At 39.4% G+C, this 19,401-nt stretch overlaps 1 protein-coding gene across 4 annotated transcripts in view; it reads left to right on the forward strand.

Moving 5' to 3' along the window:
• The window catches only part of quo (quattro), a 39,368-nt gene that overhangs the window by 11,698 nt on the left and 8,269 nt on the right, over nt 1–19,401 (forward strand). For all 4 annotated transcript variants that reach the window (XM_017697919.2, XM_017697916.2, XM_017697917.2 and 1 more), the window contains exons 2-14: nt 2,561–2,758; nt 3,435–5,325; nt 6,966–7,160; nt 8,264–8,387; nt 9,403–9,496; nt 10,352–10,438; nt 10,575–10,691; nt 14,309–14,407; nt 14,481–14,629; nt 14,998–15,136; nt 15,382–15,504; nt 17,049–17,243; nt 17,372–18,657. In XM_017697919.2, coding sequence (XP_017553408.1) covers nt 2,561–2,758; nt 3,435–5,325; nt 6,966–7,160; nt 8,264–8,387; nt 9,403–9,496; nt 10,352–10,438; nt 10,575–10,691; nt 14,309–14,407; nt 14,481–14,629; nt 14,998–15,136; nt 15,382–15,504; nt 17,049–17,243; nt 17,372–18,657 — 4,697 coding nt within the window. The remainder of the gene's footprint in view (nt 1–2,560; nt 2,759–3,434; nt 5,326–6,965; nt 7,161–8,263; nt 8,388–9,402; nt 9,497–10,351; nt 10,439–10,574; nt 10,692–14,308; nt 14,408–14,480; nt 14,630–14,997; nt 15,137–15,381; nt 15,505–17,048; nt 17,244–17,371; nt 18,658–19,401) is intronic.

Below are 19,401 nucleotides of genomic sequence, written 5' to 3' on the forward strand. Positions count from 1 at the left end.
CAATTAGATATAATTAGTGTGGCAGGCCTAACGGGCGTTGGTATTTTTTCGTCCTTATGGTGCGAGACAATCGCAACTGCAGATGAAAATGCCATCTAATCTAAAATCAACTGTAAACTTCTTGTTGTCTTTCTTGTGCCAGAACTTATGAGGCCATGACACACAAGACATAACTGAGCAGTCAGTTGTCCAGTATGGACAGCTAGAATCCCTACATGGACCACTCATGTTACATATACTTGAATCAGGCTATCTGTGCTGTCACTTCACAGCCATTTAAAATCTAATATGCTGGCTAATAGAAAGTACTGTGCTGATGTGTTTCTTGTCTTCATTTATTCCACACATTGTGAACTTTGAGTTAAAAAAAGATCAAGAAAAAATCTAATTGGCCATAAAGAAACTGGAAAATTGGAAAAAAGCTCAGTCAAACCCTCAGTCGAGTCAGACTCATGATGCCACAGTTGGTACTAAGGTGATTTTAAGGCAGTGATTTTAACCTTGCACATATCTTCAGTGGTCTGGGTTTGTAACAGAGCATAATTTGGAGATGAGATGAAGATCAAAATACATGAAGAGAATACAGAATAGAGTAAACAAATCCAAAATAGTATATACAAATATGTCATAAAGCATGAGTGGAAACCATGAACACTGCGAACTATAAACAGCATTCAGAACTGCACACACAAAAGTAATGGCACTCCTCAAAGACAGACAGTACTGTGTTTATTTTTTGTGATGAATACCATAATTGGTGCTCAGTGTTCTGAGAAGTTCAGCATATTGCTCACACACACACACGTAGACACACACATAAACTTACTTAAAGTGGTATGTGTCCACACAATTACAGCCATGTGATTCAGATCATGCGTTCCTTTGTTCTCTTTCATCTTTTCCAATCGGACTGTCTCCTGTGTGCAGTTAGCTATCTCAAATGAGCTGTGTCTGGAAAAAGACACAACACTCCAAGAACACACTCTTTGCCTATACAGCATTAAACTGAACCTCAGCACACCCTGTCAGATTTTATAAAGCCAAAACCATGAAACTCTGATTCTCACATGCTTTATCAGCACTTTCCCTTTAGTGCAATTCGAGGTGAACTTGTAAAAATCCTGTTTTTAACTTTCTTCAGGCGCTACTCTTTTTTCTTCACTACAAAACTAGTTTCTGCCAGCGATTCCAGTTTCTTAACCACCACATTGGCTGCTTGTTGATTTTTTTGGATGACTTCTGTTGGCCAAACTAGCATTTTCAGTTATTAAATGAAACAACATCAGTTGCCTACTTACATGAACATGAATCATGGCCTTTACATTTAGGGATGCACCGATCACAGATTTTTATGGCAGATTCCTCTTTGTTTACAGCCAAAATGGCAGATTTTTTTAACCCCGGAATCTCAGACTAACTGAACACATGAAAAACACTACATGCATTTACAATGCTTTCTGATAGTCAAAGTTAACAATAAATAATACAGGATGATTCAGCCCAAAGAGGTCCTGAATATACTGTAATGACTCTCACTAGGATGAAGCAATCTGAACAAAACAGTGTGCAATGAGCTCCTCAGTATAAGAAGCTTTGAACAAGTTGTGATGCCCCTGTATTGAAGTGATGAGGTAGGCACTGGACAGCTGTCGTGACATTTAGCCTCCATTTGCAACTTCCGGGTGCATGCCCCCATACCATGTGTCTAGCAGAAAATTACTACCAGAGATCACTTCCAGTATAACATGTAATGCAATTAATTACACATACGTCAAGGTATGTCGTGTATTTTTTTGGTTCAGATTGCGTCATCCTAACAGTTACAACAGATTATTGGGGGCCTCTTTCGAGTGAATCTCCCTGTATTATTTGCTCTTTGCATGGCCAATCTGGGTTTTTAAATTTGTAAAGAATAAATCAGTTGCCTATTAAAATAAGAGTCAAATAAAGTGATACATCAGACTTAATTGACCCTTTTTAGTCCCACAACGGGGAAATTTCACTTTTGCATTTAACACATGTGTAAAGTGAAACGCCACATACACACTAGTGAGCAGTGACCACACTTGCCCAAAGCAGTGGGCAGCCCTATCCGCAGTGCCCAGGGATCAGTTTGAGTTAGGAGCCTTGCTCAATGACACTTCAAACACATACTGTCACTGCTGGGGATTGAACTGGTGACCTTCCATTCACAGGGCCAGTTCCCTAACCTCCAGCCCATGACTGCCCCAAGAGGTAGCTGGCTATTTAGCACAATAATGCCTCTTTATTTTGGCCCAAGTGCAGCAGTAGGTGTAAGTGAAACACAGTAAAAATAATTGTTAGATTGTCACTAACATGTTTGAAAACAAAAATCTAACAGTTTCACTCCTGGCTATTCCAATTGTGCATCACTGGTTTCTGCCCTAATAAATGGAGCATTAAGTGCTTGACACAGTGCTTTACAATTACACTTGTCTTGCAAAATTCCTAACTTACAAGATACTTGACTGAATTTTCTCTTCTCCTCTTTCTCTCTTGCTTCTCTTTCTCGATCTCTCCCTTTCACTCTTTCTTTCAGAACCCCTCCTCTCTGGACTGGTCCATTCAGAGCGCATTGTCGTCTCTTTTTCCTCCATTTGAGGCCACTGCCCCAACTGTCCTGAGCCAGCTCTTTCGCACCATCGAGGAGCGTTACCATGGAGACGCACTACAGTGCTTGCTGGACTACCTCATTCCAGCCAAACATATCCTAGAGAGCGTGCAGCAAGCTGCCTGTGTGAGTGCTCAATGTTAAATAACTCAATGGTATCAACAACAACTAAGCAACACGTAGTCATAGGTAGACCTACCTGACCTAATTTACAAAGTAAAGGCAAAACATAGACTATTCAGTTCTACACATGCTTAAACATTTGTGATAAATATATAAATTTTCAATATTCTAACATAAAAACAGGGGGGAGTATAAGGTTACGAGACAATATTAAAGACATTTCTGTCCTTTATTCCTTGTGGATTTTGTGGCTTAAATCCAAGAAAGCTCGTTTTTTTGTCCAGTCAGCACAAGATCGTTTTGTTTCATCTTCAAAGAACTAAAAGCCCTCCAAGACAGTTTCTCTGAAGGAGATTCAAGAATTTTTGTGCATACCAATGAGCTCTCCTTTTTCAACTCTGCTCTTTCAACTGTGCAACAATGAAATAAGTCAGACCAACCTTGTAGAAATGTACAAACATTTAGAATCTGTAGAGAAATACAACGAAATAAAATGATATGATAAAACCCTATGGACTTAGTCATAGTTTTGCAGACTCAGATTTAAGTGTAGACTTAAATCTAAAAGATAGTAAAAGAATGGTAATTCTCTGCTGACACTGAAATTCATTCACAGTTACATTTTTCTAATAATAACATTTTTCAACCATATTCTCTCTCTTTCTCTTCCCCTGTCCAGGCTGAGTACTCTGATGTGTTGTTCCGGTGTGAAGGGTGGCCACTCTGTTTGCGAGACCGTGTGGTGATCCAGCTAGCTCCCATTAATCCTTTACTGTTACGTCCTGGGGACTTCTACTTACAGGTGGAGCCTTTTGGGGAACAGTCAGCCCGCATAGTCCTTAAGAGCCTCCTTGTGCAGGAGGACCTCTTGACACAGGAGAATCTGGTATTACAAGCAGGTTTCAGGGTGCAAGAGGGCCCAACAGTGGAGGAGACTCCCGTCCCAGAAACATCCTACCCCTGTATATTTACTGAGGCTTGGTTACAGGAGGTGAATGAGGGCCGTCATGGGAACCAACTACATCAGTGCGTGCTTTCCTCCGATCAAGGGATTGTGAAGGTTCCCTGGACAGAAGTGGTTAACCCAGAATTTCTGGACAAGCCAAAAGCTAAGATCAGGTCTGAAGCAATGACATCGTGCTCAACTGCAGCACTAATAATGCAAGATAATCAGTCTCTTGAACAAGAGCCTCAGTCGCAGTTTCCTGTGAACATGGCACCTTTAGAAATAGAAACCATGATTCTTCCAGCAAAAGATGGGGTTGCAGTTTCAGTTCGGTTGGTTGAGAGCAGCAGCAGACTTGTTAAGGTGGATCAAGGGAAAACTGTGAGCAGTTCTGTGGGAAAACCTGTTGGCTGGGTGTCTCCTAATACCTGGGACAGCAGGCATAATCGAGAGCTGGAAGGGGAGTATGTAGATCTCTTGGATTTTGCCAAGGAGAAGGAAACTTTGGCCTTCAACAAAGCTGCAATACCTACAGTTCCTGTGTCCTTCAGGCCTGCTCCCGCTCCTCCAAAAAGGGATGGTGTCCCTTGTGTCCAGGCTTCAGGAATGATGAATGAGCTTTGTGTTCCATGTTCAAAAAACAAGCAGTTGTCCCAAGACTTACAAAAGGGTTCAGAATCCAAGTGTAGGCATCGTCAGTCTTACCTAGCAGCTTTAAGAAACCCTGTGAGTTTTGAGAAAGTAAGTGTGATGGCACCCCTAAAAGAAACCTGTCCAGAACTAGTTTTTGAGGAACAAGCCTTTGGGATTGAGTCTCAGAGCTGTTCATCAGGCCAGGGTTTAACCCAGCCTGTCCATAACTCGATACAATCCTACAAGACTTCAGTCCAACAAAATGACAACATAGTTCAGCCTAATATGAACACAAAACATCATCAGAACTCACAGCCAAGCCCTCTCACATGTCAACAGCCCTTACTTACTGAAGATCTTCATAAGACTGTATTGGAACGTAAGATTGTTTCTGACAACAAACATCCCTGTCTGAGTGAAGCCAAAAGGCAAGAACCCTCCCAAATTCGGACAAGCAGCCAAAAACATGCCAAAACCCAACATTTACCCAAAATGGGACTAAGGGCTTTGCCTGATCATAGCAGTCACCGACAAGAGTCTAATGCCTACAAATGTCCAGGTGTAGGAAGGAAACAAATTATGGTTCCATATGGTCCAGCTTCCCAGCATAAAGACCCAACACAACCCACAGAACAGAGACCTTCTCTTCTTCATCATCCACAGCACAATGAGAACATGCTTCAACATCAACACAGTCCTATGGACCATAAGCCTTTCTATGACAACAAAGCTTGTGCTGGAAGCCCAGGCTCACCTGTGCAAGTGTTGAAGGTTTCAGGTAAAAGCAGATCCAAAGGCCGCTCTGCATCCTCAGTGTCAGAGACAGCCAAAGAGTGTCTGCAGGTGGACAAGATGACCAACAGAAGTCGCAGTGATGTCTGTCCAGAGATCATCCCCATGGTTCCTGCTATCCACTCCATGCAGAACAAGAAATACACTCCCTTTTTACTAGCATCCCCAAAACTAGACAGACGGAAAGGAGCTAAAAATGGTATGAAGCTTCCTGATTTCTTGACCCATTAAATTAACTCATCATTTTCTCATATAAGCTCACAATGATGTAATATTGTTTTCATGGTACATTTAGTTTGAAAGAACCTCACTTTTCTTTTGGAATGAGATGTTATTTGTTCTCAGACAGCCCTCAGCCTAATGTGTTATTATTTTAGACCACCACATTACTCATAAGCTTGTGCAAGCATGATTAATGCGAGTGATTGTTTGAAGAGCAAACATGCCAGCCTTATAGACGACCCTGGAACTGTGTGGGGAGGCACGTCTGGACGGCATCCGGCGAGAGGGCCCTCACAATGTCATTTTACATACTCATACAAAAACCAGTCCTTTACAAATGGACTTATTTACAGATGACCTTGGTCCCATCTTCTCCACAGAGAAAAGAATGTGCTGGGAAGACAGTTGAAAAGGTCATCCAAAAAGAGCGCATAATGACACAGAGTTCAGGAGTCAAAGGTCAGGAGCATGTACAGCGTTCCAGCAGAGAATTCTCTCCCCACTTTAACAGAATGAGGGCATTTACACTGAAGCAAACGCTAGTGTGAATGGACAGAAATAACTGAGCCCCCAGTTTTAGGACAGGGCTGTTTGATGTCTGAACTCAAACTAGAAGATAACAAGCGCTCAGTTGTATGCAGTGTCTTTTAGTCTGAGACAGACCTACCCAGCCCAATGGCACCACCTTGTGTAGCTGAGCTGTCATAACATCAGTCTCGTAATTGTATTAACTTTCAGTGCTCATGCTATATAGAGAATTTATGGAGTTACAGAGAAATTTATTGGCCACTTTGGGTAAACGTGCACTCCAAGAAATGGAAGGTGATATATAATTATCATAATGTAAATTGCTTAAATCATCTCAAACTGCATTGAGTTGTTACCTAATTGCAATAAGACTTGCTTATATGTTTTCTGATGCTGTGTAATATACTACATGTGGAATACTGTGAGGCTTTGTGGTGAATGTTGCTCCTGTGTTTAGCTATGCAACATATTTTTGTCCATTTTCTGCCATACAGTACAATTTAATGGACCCATATCTTAAATTTTTCTTGCGTATACATATATATATATATAATATATATGTAACTATATATATAACTAATATATATATATATGAATTTTTTTCATTGAGGTCCATTTATGATTGTGTGGTTTTATGTACAAGAAACAGCTGTATTTCATTTTACATGACCATTTTCTAACTTATCTCTTTTCTGTTATTAAACAGGCTATTTTGTAATTAACTGGTCTGTGTAAATGAGCTCTCTTCTGATTGGCTGCCCTGAATAGTGCCCCATTCAAAAAGTAACCCTTATAAATTCACTGTGAATGGACGGAGCTAAAATGCTCTTGGTTCAATAAGTGGATATATGTAAATGTGTTTACATATGGGTTTCTGAAGTGGGGTTCTGTAAAATCACAAAAAACAAAGGAACAAATCGAAACAAAGAGACAATTCAAAACAGACTTTTTAATGTATGGACTGAGGACTAAACTGTACTTATTGTAACTTTAACAGATAAATGAGAAGAATCCAGACCTTTAGGTTTTTCTGAATTATGAAGTGCTGCAAGAGAACTAGTTACAACTTTTTGTCTTTTCTCTTTTAAGATGCATCCACATCTGGTACAGCTGAGCCTCAGTTTCATCCTCCGTTGAATGGGGTGGTGCTCCAAAGCCCCATTATGGAGCTCCTCTCAGCAACCCAAGCACAAATCTCCTCTGGACATGTAAAACAGCTTACTCCTCTTTCACAAGACCCCTCTATCAAGGGCCTTCTTCAGCTGGGCATCATCAGTTTGCCAGGTGAACTGTACAAGACATCTACCTGTAATTAAAATGTGCAATATTCTGCCTCAATGCATTCCTATAATTATTCTCACTTCTTCTGACAACAAAAGGGAATGCCACCATACTGTACTAGTATTGAGTACACCATTTGTACATCATATATATATTATATAATTTGCATGTAGTTTGTGTATAATTTATATGTAATGCTTTTTGTTTTTTAGTTACTTTTCATCTACCATTTTTCCTTCACCCAGCAGGTGGGGCTGTTTCCCACAAGCTCAAAATGCTACCTTGGTTATGTGTGTGTTCATAGGTTCACAAATAGAGTAATAATACTGCATAAAGTGCAAGAGACCAACTTTCCTTTCTTTCATTTCCTGTTAAATATATCATTAAATACAAGTTATTCATTTTCAGTATCTGAAAAAAAGCAAATGTACAGTAAATTACAGGTAAGGTACAGAAGCCTCAACAACTAAATGTAATTCAAAAATGTTCAGTATTTAGTATGTCAGCTGTTCAGCTTTATTACAGCTTCCATTCTTTTAGAGACATTTAGATGTCCTTGCAGTTTTTAAAGAGATCTATTGGGATATTTTTCCACATTTTTTCTTTTTCTTTTATTTTCTTTTTTTCTTTTTTCTTTTTTTTTTTTCCACAGTAACAGCTTCTTCATAGCTACACATCCTTCCAGACTCATAGCCCTGAGTTGTCTTCTCACAGTGGAAGGATGGAGAGAAACATCTGTGTATTTTTTCAGATGTAAAGTAAGAGTGGAGCTTGATTTTCTCCTGTTCTGAAAGCTTTGAGTACTCTTTATCTGGTTTGGTGGTCTACCAGGTCTTGCGCAGTTGTATGGGGTCCCGTTTTCTGTGTGATGTTTAATCTTTTTTCACTTATTTCTTTTAACATTTTCCTTCTCCATATGCAGGTGGGTTTTCTCTTCAGAAATACCTGCTGAAAAATGAATAGTTTGGCCATTTTAGCCATTAAATAATGGTGAAGAGTGGTCTCTGAGGCCAAGGAGTAGTTTCAGATTTTGCACTGTTCTGTACCTTTTGGTACTTTACATTACATGCACATCCAGCATTACTTTTTCTGCTGTGTAAATCTAGGGAGCCGTGACAGAGCAGGCAGAGCGGTGCTTGAAGTCTATGGGGGGAAGAAAGGCTGGGGGTCCTCTCTGCTCTCTCTTCTGGAGCTCTGGAGACTGCTCCTCTACCTGCACTCCATACCCAGGTACCACATCCACCCTGGCTATTGTAAAGATATATAAAAGTAGAAATAATATCTATCTATCTATCTATCTATCTATCTATCGCTCTCTCTCTCTCACTATATATATATATATATATATATATATATATATATATATATATATATATATATATATATATATATATATATACATGGGTCTTTTGAAATAGCTACAAGTTTCTAAGTAACATAACATGAAATTACTATAAGCTTCAGAGTGGTTGCCCGTTTTTTTGATGCAGAGTAAAACGAGCCATTATTTGTCCCACCCAACAACATTATTCTGAGTAAAAGGCAGCACAAAATTTATTTATTCAAGAATTCAGAGGAAATGTCTTATCATTAATTCCTTATCCTAAGTCAGCATGAAGGGTTTTGATCCCAACAGTGGCTGTGTAAACAAGCTGGTTTTGGTGCAACTTTCATAGTCCTGTCTGAAATGTATTAGTTCAGCATAGTGTATTTTGAGCACCTTAGTACTTTTAACACTTTTAAATAGTACATTTAAAAGCCACTGGGTACTTCTGTACATTAAGCGTTTTTTGGAGTGATACTATTGAAGCATTTCTTTTGGTTCTTTTGAACATTCACTGAAAGATATGATTCAGAAGAACTTTTTAAAAGTTCAAAGAACCATCTATCCATCCATCCATTTTCTAAGACGCTTCCCCGCCAGGGTCGCGGGGGGGTGCTGGAGCCTATCCCAGCAGTCTTCGGGCGAAAGGCACGATACACCCTGGACAGGTCGCCAGTCCATCGCAGGGCAGTTCAAAGAACCTTTAGACAATATAAAAGTTATTTTTCTGATAAAGTTATGAATTACTCATGTATATTTTGCACTGTTGTCTATCTGTCATGATGTTTCTGCAATGTAAAGCTGATGTTTTCAAAAACAAAACGAAAAAGTTTTGTGAGAGTTTGATATGACAGCAATGTGATAATGGAATATCTAAGATAATAACAGGTGTTCATTAAGACTGTGTGTACTCCATTATAGGAGAGAGGTGCGAGATCTTGGATTAACAGTTGTGATTGACAACAGGAAGGGGTCACCTCCCTCAGTGCTTTACAAAGCTCTGTTTTTGCTGCAGGTGAGTCCAGTATCTCCATAGCTTCATTCAACATATTAAATCAAATAATCCCCATTCCCCAGACATACAGAGACCACCAGGGACCAATATAACCTTGAATAACAAATATCCTGAACTCTCTATTTATTATTAGATTATGTGACCCTTATTAGTCCCACAACAGGGAAATTTCACCTCCGCATTTAACCCATCCATGAAGTGAAACACCACATACGCTCTAGTGAGCACACTTGCCTGGAGCGGTGGGCAGCCCAATCCACAGGCCCGGGGAGCAGTTGAGGGTTAGGTGTCTTGCTCAAGGACACCTCAGTTATGTGTTGTTGGTTCTAGGGATCGAACCGGCAATCTTCCGGTCACAAGGCTGGTTCCCTAACCTCCAGCCCATGACTGCCCCAGAATCTCTGCAAACCTACTTTTCTTCTTTTTAGGTGTTGTGTTTAAAGCTAGATGGCCTGTCCTCATGGGTGTTAACCCACACGGTTTACCTGTGTAAAATATTTTTTTTCCCACAAATTTGGGGGTATATGACCATATATGGCCAGAATATGTGAAATGTGAAATGTTTTTTGTGAAATTTTGTTGTTGCATGCTCACTGTACACAAACAAAACTAAACACACGATAAACAAGTCGAAACATCAATGTGTCATTCCTCAGAACTAAACAGTGTTATGCTGTGATAAACATATTGTCATTATAGATGCAAAAAGTTTAGTTTCTGTGTTCCTTAAAAATGGACTTTAGCACACAGCACAATGGTCTAAACACAAAGATAGCAGGGTGAAAGGCTGAAACTGTGAATATTACCATCTCTAGAGGTTGACACCTGGGCATGCTGACATGATCTTTCTTGTAGGAGCAGGCCCGCCATGCTGTGCACACTGTTTTGCTGCTGGTGGATAAAGACCAGAGCCCTCGACCAGAGAGACAACCAGGATTACAGGTAACAGTGATTTGGTACAAATGTTCCACTTCAAAATTGCTGTTAACTACCTGGTGAATTTCTTTATCTGATGCTTTTTAAACTCACATACACTTTACTTCGATCACTCTCTCTTTCTGCCCTAAACTTTTTTCAGATGGAAATTATTACATCACTGAAAGCTCTTCATAAAACCATTGATGGTCAACAACTGAGTTCTGAATTTGAAGGAACCTTCCCTTATAATCACATGGACTGGCTGCAGTTCCGCCAAGTAAGGACATACAGTGAATAAATGGACCAGTCTTTTGTTCTGTGAGCTGTTCCTGGGTATCACTTAATTTACTCTGACTTTACCATTCATTATGCAAATAAATTATACAGTACTGTGCAAAGGTTTTAGGCATCTAAGCAAATTTTTAAACAATTAACCTCAGCAGTGAGTTTATCACAATATATATTAGAATAAAGTCATATTCATAATTCAAATAAACATAAAAACAATAAAAAGTAGCAAGAATTTCTTGGGTCCATATTTTTCCTTGACACCTTCACAGCCACCACAGAGACTTGTTCATATCATCAATAACATCATGAGCACAATTTAATGAAGCACTGATTGGTCAAACCAGGAGTTGCTTTTTAACGACATATAATGCTGGGCTTCCTCAAGGAGAGGTGTGGGAAACAAATCATTATTAATTCATATTCTATACATTTTGTTTCTTAAAATATTAACACTTATTAACACATTATACATATATAATGCCCCATTAACTGGAAATGAAATACATTAAGGGTGGTCTTTGACATTTGCACAGTGCTTTGCACCACTTCTTGCACAGGTGAGCTGACAAAAGATCTAGAGTATTTTTAGACATTTGGATCTACAGTTGCTGTTATTTCCTAATACAAGTACCAGTGATGTGTCAGTGCACCAAAGTAGTTAAAGAGTAAACAAAGTAAACAAAGAGTTTAATCATGAAGAAAACCTGTTGAACAAATCAAGAACAATATACAGGATAGGGGTCTAAATCTAATATAAGATTACCACCTGCATGACATCAGAGCATTTGCCACAAACTTCAAGAAAAGAAAGGGTAGTTTTCACTTTGCTAAGAAGTACATTAAAATCTGCACAATATGAGATTCTTGTGGACAGATGAGACAAAGGAGAAAATGTGGAGGAAAATCGGAACTGTTCCTGATCTAAACCATACCCTCTCAGCTCTGAAATATGTTGGCATGAACAAGCCTGTTTTTCTAGCTCACTTGTTTTCATTGGTGTGACTGCCAGTGGCAGCAGAAGGGTGATATCTGAATTGTGCAGGAGCATTACCAAATGCATCAAGTGGATGATCCTTCACCCTGTAGCAGGACAATCACCCTTGACATTTTAGCAACTGTGGAATTTTTCAGGGCCCAAAAAGTTGAATGTTCTTAAGGCAACCACATGAGTGGTCAGAGAGGTGCTCTTCAGTACAGCATAGCCGTACATTAGAATTCAAGGCTTTAGAAAGGCATTTCAATACAGTTCCACATGACTGATGGTTTCTGATGGGTGTCTGAGTGAGTGTGTGCAAGTGAGCACTGAGAGCATACCATTCCTCTGCTAGTTGTCTTTGTGATATTAAAACTTACTTTAATTGTAAACCAAATTTTGATGGAGTACAGAGCCAAAAAACAATGACATTTGCTGATTTAGTTGCAAACAGGTATCTGTGGTAATGAGCCAGTGATCAGAATCCAAATTACTGGGAGAGTAAGTTTATTTTAGTTTAAAACTATGCACAGTCCAGTTTTCTAGCAGCCCAACATTTATCTTCTAATATACTGTACTATGTACTATGTGAAAGTCCGAGAACATACTGTGTTATTTAATTTCCATTCACAGCAGCCATTAAGTACAAGTTACTAATTTCTGAAGAGATAATAATATAATCCACCTACACAAGGAAGGGTGAAAAATAATAAAGGATATAAAGAACATGGACTTACAACCATGCAAGACCTGGTAAACTACCGTAACTGTCACCATCTGATGAACAGCGCTTTCATCCTTGAGATGAAAAGCAGAAAATCAAGCCCCATTATTACTTCAATCTAAAAAATTCAAGTGTTTCTGTCCTTTCTTCTCCTGTGAGAAGACAACTCAAAGGCATGGGTTTAAAAAGGGATTTAGCTGTCAAGAAGCCATTGTTAAATATTAGACTCCGTGTGTCAAACACAAGGTCCCTGGGCCTGTGGGCACGATCCTGTCCAGCCCACAAAATTATGTTCATTTTCTATTGTTATTAGCTAATTTCACCATGTGCTGCACTACAATCCCCAGTATGCACTGCAACGTGACATGTACTCCGACCCCCCTCCCCTCAGCAGCAATCCATAGGACAGTAGTTACACTTCAATCCTACCACACCAGTCACATCTCCAGACACACTAGCTGTGGTTCAGCAGCAGCCTAACTAATATAAACACTTAGGTTGCTAAGAAAACACACAGTTTGCTGAAAGTGACAAGTGAACAGTAAACACTGGGGATTTTAAGATGGTGCAAATCAATTAATTATCCTGCTGCTGCTCTCAGAATAATGGATTGGCCACCCAGACAGAGTCCAGACCTCAACATCACTGAAGGTTGATGGTAGAGAGGCCGAAAATGTGATCAACTTCTAAGGCATGGAGAAAGATCCCTGCAAACCTCCCAAAAAGCTATAATAAGGGTGGATACACTAAATATGCAAAAATGTGATATTGTATTTAGTTGGCGAGGATTCCATGTACTTTTCTATCAAATATGCTGTTATTGTACAAAAGTCTACAAAAGGCATCTTAGTAAACTGTTTAAAACTGTTTATTTCTGCCAGCTAAATCTCCACTCCAGAAACATTCAAACATTACTGCAGTGAAAAGTAAAAATAGTTGTTTTTGGATGTTGTAAGATTGTTGTAAGTTTGAAGAGCAAAGTTTGATTCCCAATGTCTTGCATGGACTTAATTTTATCACCAGCACAACCTAAATAGTATTCATGAAAGATTGAGAGTCAAACCAGGTAATGGACGGTAACTGGCTGCCACAAGAAGAGATTTGCAAATGATAAGCACACTGATGTCCATAAAATCACTATAAATATTATCTGTATTTATTTTATCATTATTAGTGCTTTTTGGGGTAAATAAATGCTTTCTGATTAGATGAATATCTTTTTAAATCAATTTTTTCTCATGTGCTACAATACTTTAGCACAGTATTATATGTTCTCTGCTATTTTTCTTCATGCTGAAAGATAAATAATTTATGCTTAATGGCAGTTTTTAATCCTTTTTTCTCACCAGCGTAGTCTTTTGCAAATTCCTTCCACTAGCTAGGTCTTCTCGCACAGTTCTACCAAGTGTGGGTGAAAAGCTGAGGAGGGTGAAAGCTAGCACCTTCTATCTCTGTGTCGTATATGAAATGCAAGTGCATCTTTTCAGACTGTTGGTAATGCAATGTCATTGGACAGCTCAACATGTTTGGAGGAGAACGCTCATTGCTAATTCTGATACATTAGCTAACAGACATCCACATTGGCTAGCATCATGCTGAGTGATGAGAGCGAGGGAGGGCGCTCACTGGATCACAAAGCCATCCATGGTCAGGAACCCAATTCCTGGCCATGAATGGCTTTGTGATCCAGTGCTTATTCATAGCTGTTCTGGTTGGAAGTTAAATGAAGGACAGTCTTTGACTTTTGCACATCAATGTTTAAAGAAGAATTGTAACTGTTTCTGTGACTACTGCTGCTTGCATTTCCTTTTTGTTGGAGTGCTGGCATGTGTAATGGAGTATATGATGGAGTACATGATCTTTAGTTCAGCACCCTTATTCACTCATTTTTCTTTCTTCACCATAGAAGCTGTCTGTCTTCGAACTGGACCTACAAGGAGCAGCCTTGTTACTACAGAAAGCTATAAAGAAATTGGACAGCAGCAATAAAACTGACACGGTAGAGGTAAAAACAAAACAACATTATCTTAAATCGCTAAATGCTATTTATAATTCAACTAACAATCCCAATACTACAGGATGTAAAGAGCTGCATACAAGAACAGAAGAGCTCCATGAAAGAGGTTCTGGAAGATACAAGAATGGTCATGCTTCAAAGGGAGGGTGGTGCTATACTAGCCAGAATGAGGAAGGAAGAATTTAAATTTGCCCAGTCTGAAGACTACAGGTAAGTGGTTGTTATTACTTTCATCACTTGATGACGGGCAGATGTGTGATATCATGACAAATGCTTATATTTCACAACTGCTTCTGCAGTGTCCTCATTAGCTTACCAAAACCTCATAGCTTTGCTTTCCACTTTTTCTTTTTTACCCCCCTGGAAAACATCAGCTTCTTTTTACATTGTGTGAATGTTTAATGATGAATGGATCAATAGAAAGAATCAAAAATGACCAACAATAAATTCTCGCTATGTTAATATACATTCAACTTAATTTTTTTTCCTTTTTCTATTAAGTTAACATTTACGTACATTTCATCTCTCTCTCTCTCTCTCTCTCTCTCTCGCTCTCTCTCTCTCTCGCTCTCTCTCAGGGATTCCATGGGGTCTGTGACTTCTCTGTATAACCAGGTGGAGGAGGGAGTTCACACTTTGGTGATGAGGTCCAACCAGTCATTGCAGCACCTCAGCCATGTGTTCATGCTGAGAGAAACAGAGGACCAACTCAACACTGTAGGACCTCAGTGCTCAGTAGAATAAAACTAAATAACTCGATGCTCAATTACATTTTAACTACCATTTGCATGGTTGTTATTTAAGCAACACATAAGCAGAGTGTTTTGTTTCTACATCATTTGAACATGTGAGCTGTCCTTTACATTATGTATGAATTCATGATGATTGGTTTTTTTAAACTTTTCTTTGTACAGCAATGAAGTGTTGAATATATTCTCAGACAAATTACATGTACTTAACAGAGCAGAAAGTGGTGCGAGGAGGAGCAACAGAGATGGCAGAGAAACAGTGACCTAACAGAAAAAACTCGAGAGAGACTGGAGCAAAGACTAACAGACCTTCATTCTGTCCTCACTGAGGCAAAGGTAGAGTAAGAGTCTGAATCTTCTTGTCTGTGTGAGTGCAAAGGCACATATATATATCATAATGTTTTACCATTAGTTATTATGAACTTTATATTTCATAATTAAATAAATTTGATACTTGTATACAGTCCTATGCAAACATTAAAGAACAGAATTTCATTTCCTTTAAATTTACAGTCGGAGTGGCCATTAAGCAGCCACTAAATCAAAAAGCAGGAATTACAGAAGCCTGAATAACTAAATATAATATTAGAATTCTCTGTATTTAGTGTGTCCATGCTTTGTCTTTCTTACAGCTTCCTTTCTTTTCAAGAGACTTATTTGTAGGTTTTTAAATAAATCTGCAGGGATATCTTTCCACACCTCCAACGATCAATCTTAGATGATTTTGCGTTTTTTGCTTTTGAAAATCAAGTAATCATAAACACACTCAGTAATGTTGAGGTTTGGAGTCTAGGGAGCCAAGTTCATTGCACCGAGAACAGCAGCAGTTTCGTTCTTTGATTAGTTATTCTTGATCTTCTCAGGAGTGTGCTTAGGGTCATTATTTTGAATAGAATTACAGTTAATTGCTTCACAGTCAAATTTCCCAGATGTTTCTGCCTGATGTATTAAAAATAGCTTGTTCTTATTCGCATCCATGATGCTTTTAATCAAAAAGCTTGTCCACATTATGTGCAGGCCCATGATTGGCCACATGGGCTTTGTGAACTTTGTGAACTGTGATTTCTGGGAAAAGTAGGCTAGTGCTATTTGTTTTCTGTAACAACCCACCTTAGTTTTCTGTTAGGGCCTGACCCTAGACCAGGACAGTATACAAATATCAGAATACAAATGGCGCTCGCCCCATACGTTTCTAGAAATTACAAAGTTCACAGAATCTAACTAAGCTTTCACACAAGAGTGGAGTGGAATGAAGGTCCAGGTCATGTCAGAGGAGAGAGAGCCTTGAACAACTTATATACTTGCGGGCACCCCATGTGGCCTATTACAGTCTCAGAAATAAAGATATGAAATTGTCACTGGGGCAATACCCCTTTTGTCACTGGGGTGGTTCCCTCAAGGGTACCTTTAGTAAGTTGTATTGACTCCACACACCCCGCTTTGTCTCCAGGCTTTTTATTTATTTTATTTTTATTTTTAAAACATTAGTTTATTAAAAGGTACAAATATGTATTGTTCACCTGGAAAAACGTATTTAAGGTGCACAATTGAACCTTAAAACCACCGTTGTGCCTTTGATAGATTTGGTGTTGTATACTTTTGCTTTATTTTCTAATAAAATGCTTTTTTGTTTTTTTGTCTGACACTGATAAATGGGTACATTGTACTTAATAGCTGTTTTGACTGGATTTTTGTGTGAGTGTGCTAACATGGCTAATGCTCAATTGTAGTCCAATGTTAATTATGCAAGAAATACAAGAAAAATCAGTGTTGTGTTCATGCCTGTTTTCTTCATGATACTAGATTGAAGTACTCCATTTTGGCCAAGTTTCTGAGAACCTCCAGAGCACCATATTTAAGGGTAATTCTGTTATCCACAGGTGAGAAAAGAGAAAGGAATGATGATGATGAAAGAAGTGGAAAGGAAGATTCAAGGAGCATGCTATTCTGAGACTGACAGTTTTCACATTAACGTGACAAAGTTCAAAACCAACATGGCTGCTTTTCTGATACAAGCCGAGCAGCATAAATCGGACCTGGAGTCGTTTATTCGTCTGCATGGTTTCTGCGAGCAGGTTAGTACACAAGCTTGTGGCATGATTATATTACTTCACTAAGAAGTAGAACTTAAGAACATGGTCCTGAAGATTAAGTGACATACGTTTATGAAAATAATGAAATAACATTTATCTTTGTTTGTCAGGTTTTATCTCTTACCAAAGAATGCAGTCACTATCTGGAACAGATGGAGGTGGGCTGCTACCCAGTGAAGGTCAATATAAGCAAGCTGCAGACCTTCCAAGAGAGATTTAAAGCATTTTCACCCCACTGCTTTGAGGAGGAGAAGAGTAATGTTGTGGCTATGAAACATTCAGGAGAGCTGCGTGTATGGAAGGAGGCCTGGGCAGAGTGCCAAGATGTCAAGCAGAAACTGGAGGAGAAGCTGCTGGAGTGTGATGGGGTCCAGAAGCCTCTGAGAGCTCCACAAACGGATGTCAGGGTGCTGAGAAATGCTGAGGCTTCTTTGCAAGCCCTTTCACCCTCCATATCCAGCTCCACCTGTGGTGATATGGAGGCCAACCCTGAATTAAGTGGAGTGGACAGTCAGACACAGAGCCAGGAAAGTTGTGCCAGAAGTGACAGTGAAGCTCTAAACTGTTTAAAAATCCATTATAAACCTGAGCGGAAAGCCAGCGAAGGAGGCAATGCACCTCTAGTGGTCTCAGACGTATGCTCAGTTGAAACTAAAAACTGTAAAGAAGAGGTCAGAGCTGAACTTTTACGTCAAACACAAATAGAGCAAACCCAAACAAACCCACAGATCATAGGGTCAACATGTGAGCAAAACTCTCCCAGTGCTCTTCAGAACCAGTTGAAAGAATCCAACCATCCTCCATCTGTCCTTGTATCAAGCACAGATAATGGTTCCTCATTACAAAATGTTTTACCAATAAAAAGAAGGACGTTCTCCCGCAAACATCAGAGTGAGCCTGACCTCGAGGCTGTTTACCTTGCAGCCAAAGATGATAGGTCACCATGGAAACCAGCTTTAGGCCGGTCGCATAGCGAGGGCTCCTGCGAGAGTGCTTCTAGTTCTATATCAACCTGCTCTCCACTACCTATGTGCAAAAAACACTCTACAGACAAACACAAGGTGTTACTAGATGACCAGGACTCTGTAGCGTCTCATCAAGATAGACTGTACACTGAGTTTTCTAACACACAATCACAGTGGGCCAAAACCGATAGCAAAGACAAGCCCAGTGTCCCTCAGGATGAGGAACAATCTCTGATATCTCGACAGGAAAGCTTCTGCTCCAGTGTATCCAGCCCTGGACAATGCTGGATGAAAGAGGATGAAAGCAGTGGAATTCCTTTGAATGGCCGATCCTCAGGCTCCTTCCCAGATGATGCTATGTCTCCAGACAGACTAGAAAACAGCTCAGCCCACAGCCCTACCATGGCACTGGAGAACAGCAGTAATTTACTGTGAGTAATCAGTCTTACTGTGAGGAATAGGTCTTCCAAAGAAGTGAGAGCAAAATGTGCAGACACATACAGCCCACTGGCTATTTGTTCTGGTGAAATGAGGAATGGAGACTGTTTCCATTTATCATAACAGGAAATGATGTCAATTAGGCATCTGTGGCAAACATATGCTGATGATTAAATGTGTTTTATGTGTGTGATAAGCCCTGATCTTAATCAGACATTTTGGGAAGCATGATTTGATTTCTCACTTTTGGTATTTTTTGACACAGGCCTGTTAGATCCAATGTTTTAGCTAGACAATTACTAGCACAAAGCCAGTTTCACAGTATCTTCATTTTCATTTCTTAATCATAGTGACCTTTTTTCTTATTTAAAACATGGTAGAAAAACAGTAGAAAAAATAGTAGAAAGATTTGGAGAGATACTGAAATGGCTTACCACATAAGCCACAGCCCTTAGTGTGCAGTTGTTGATAAGACCTAGCAAACTGTTCCTGTAGATTACCATTCACACTGTTATGCTATGCACTCCTGTAAATATTGCTGTTGAGGTAAGGCATACATTTCAAATGTAAATGAAATGAAAATTGAAACAATAAGTGCTCTGAAAGGAAGTAAGGCTGTGATTAACTTTAATCCCTTAAATGGCCAGTTTCCGCCAGCACACTTCTTTAACCTAACAGCAAGTTAATCAGTCTGTACTGAAGTCCCTTTAATAACTGAATAATACCTGAATAAAATT

The sequence above is a fragment of the Pygocentrus nattereri genome, chromosome 26, assembly GCF_015220715.1.
Source record: "Pygocentrus nattereri isolate fPygNat1 chromosome 26, fPygNat1.pri, whole genome shotgun sequence".
In the NCBI taxonomy this organism is placed as follows: Eukaryota; Metazoa; Chordata; class Actinopteri; order Characiformes; family Serrasalmidae; genus Pygocentrus; species Pygocentrus nattereri.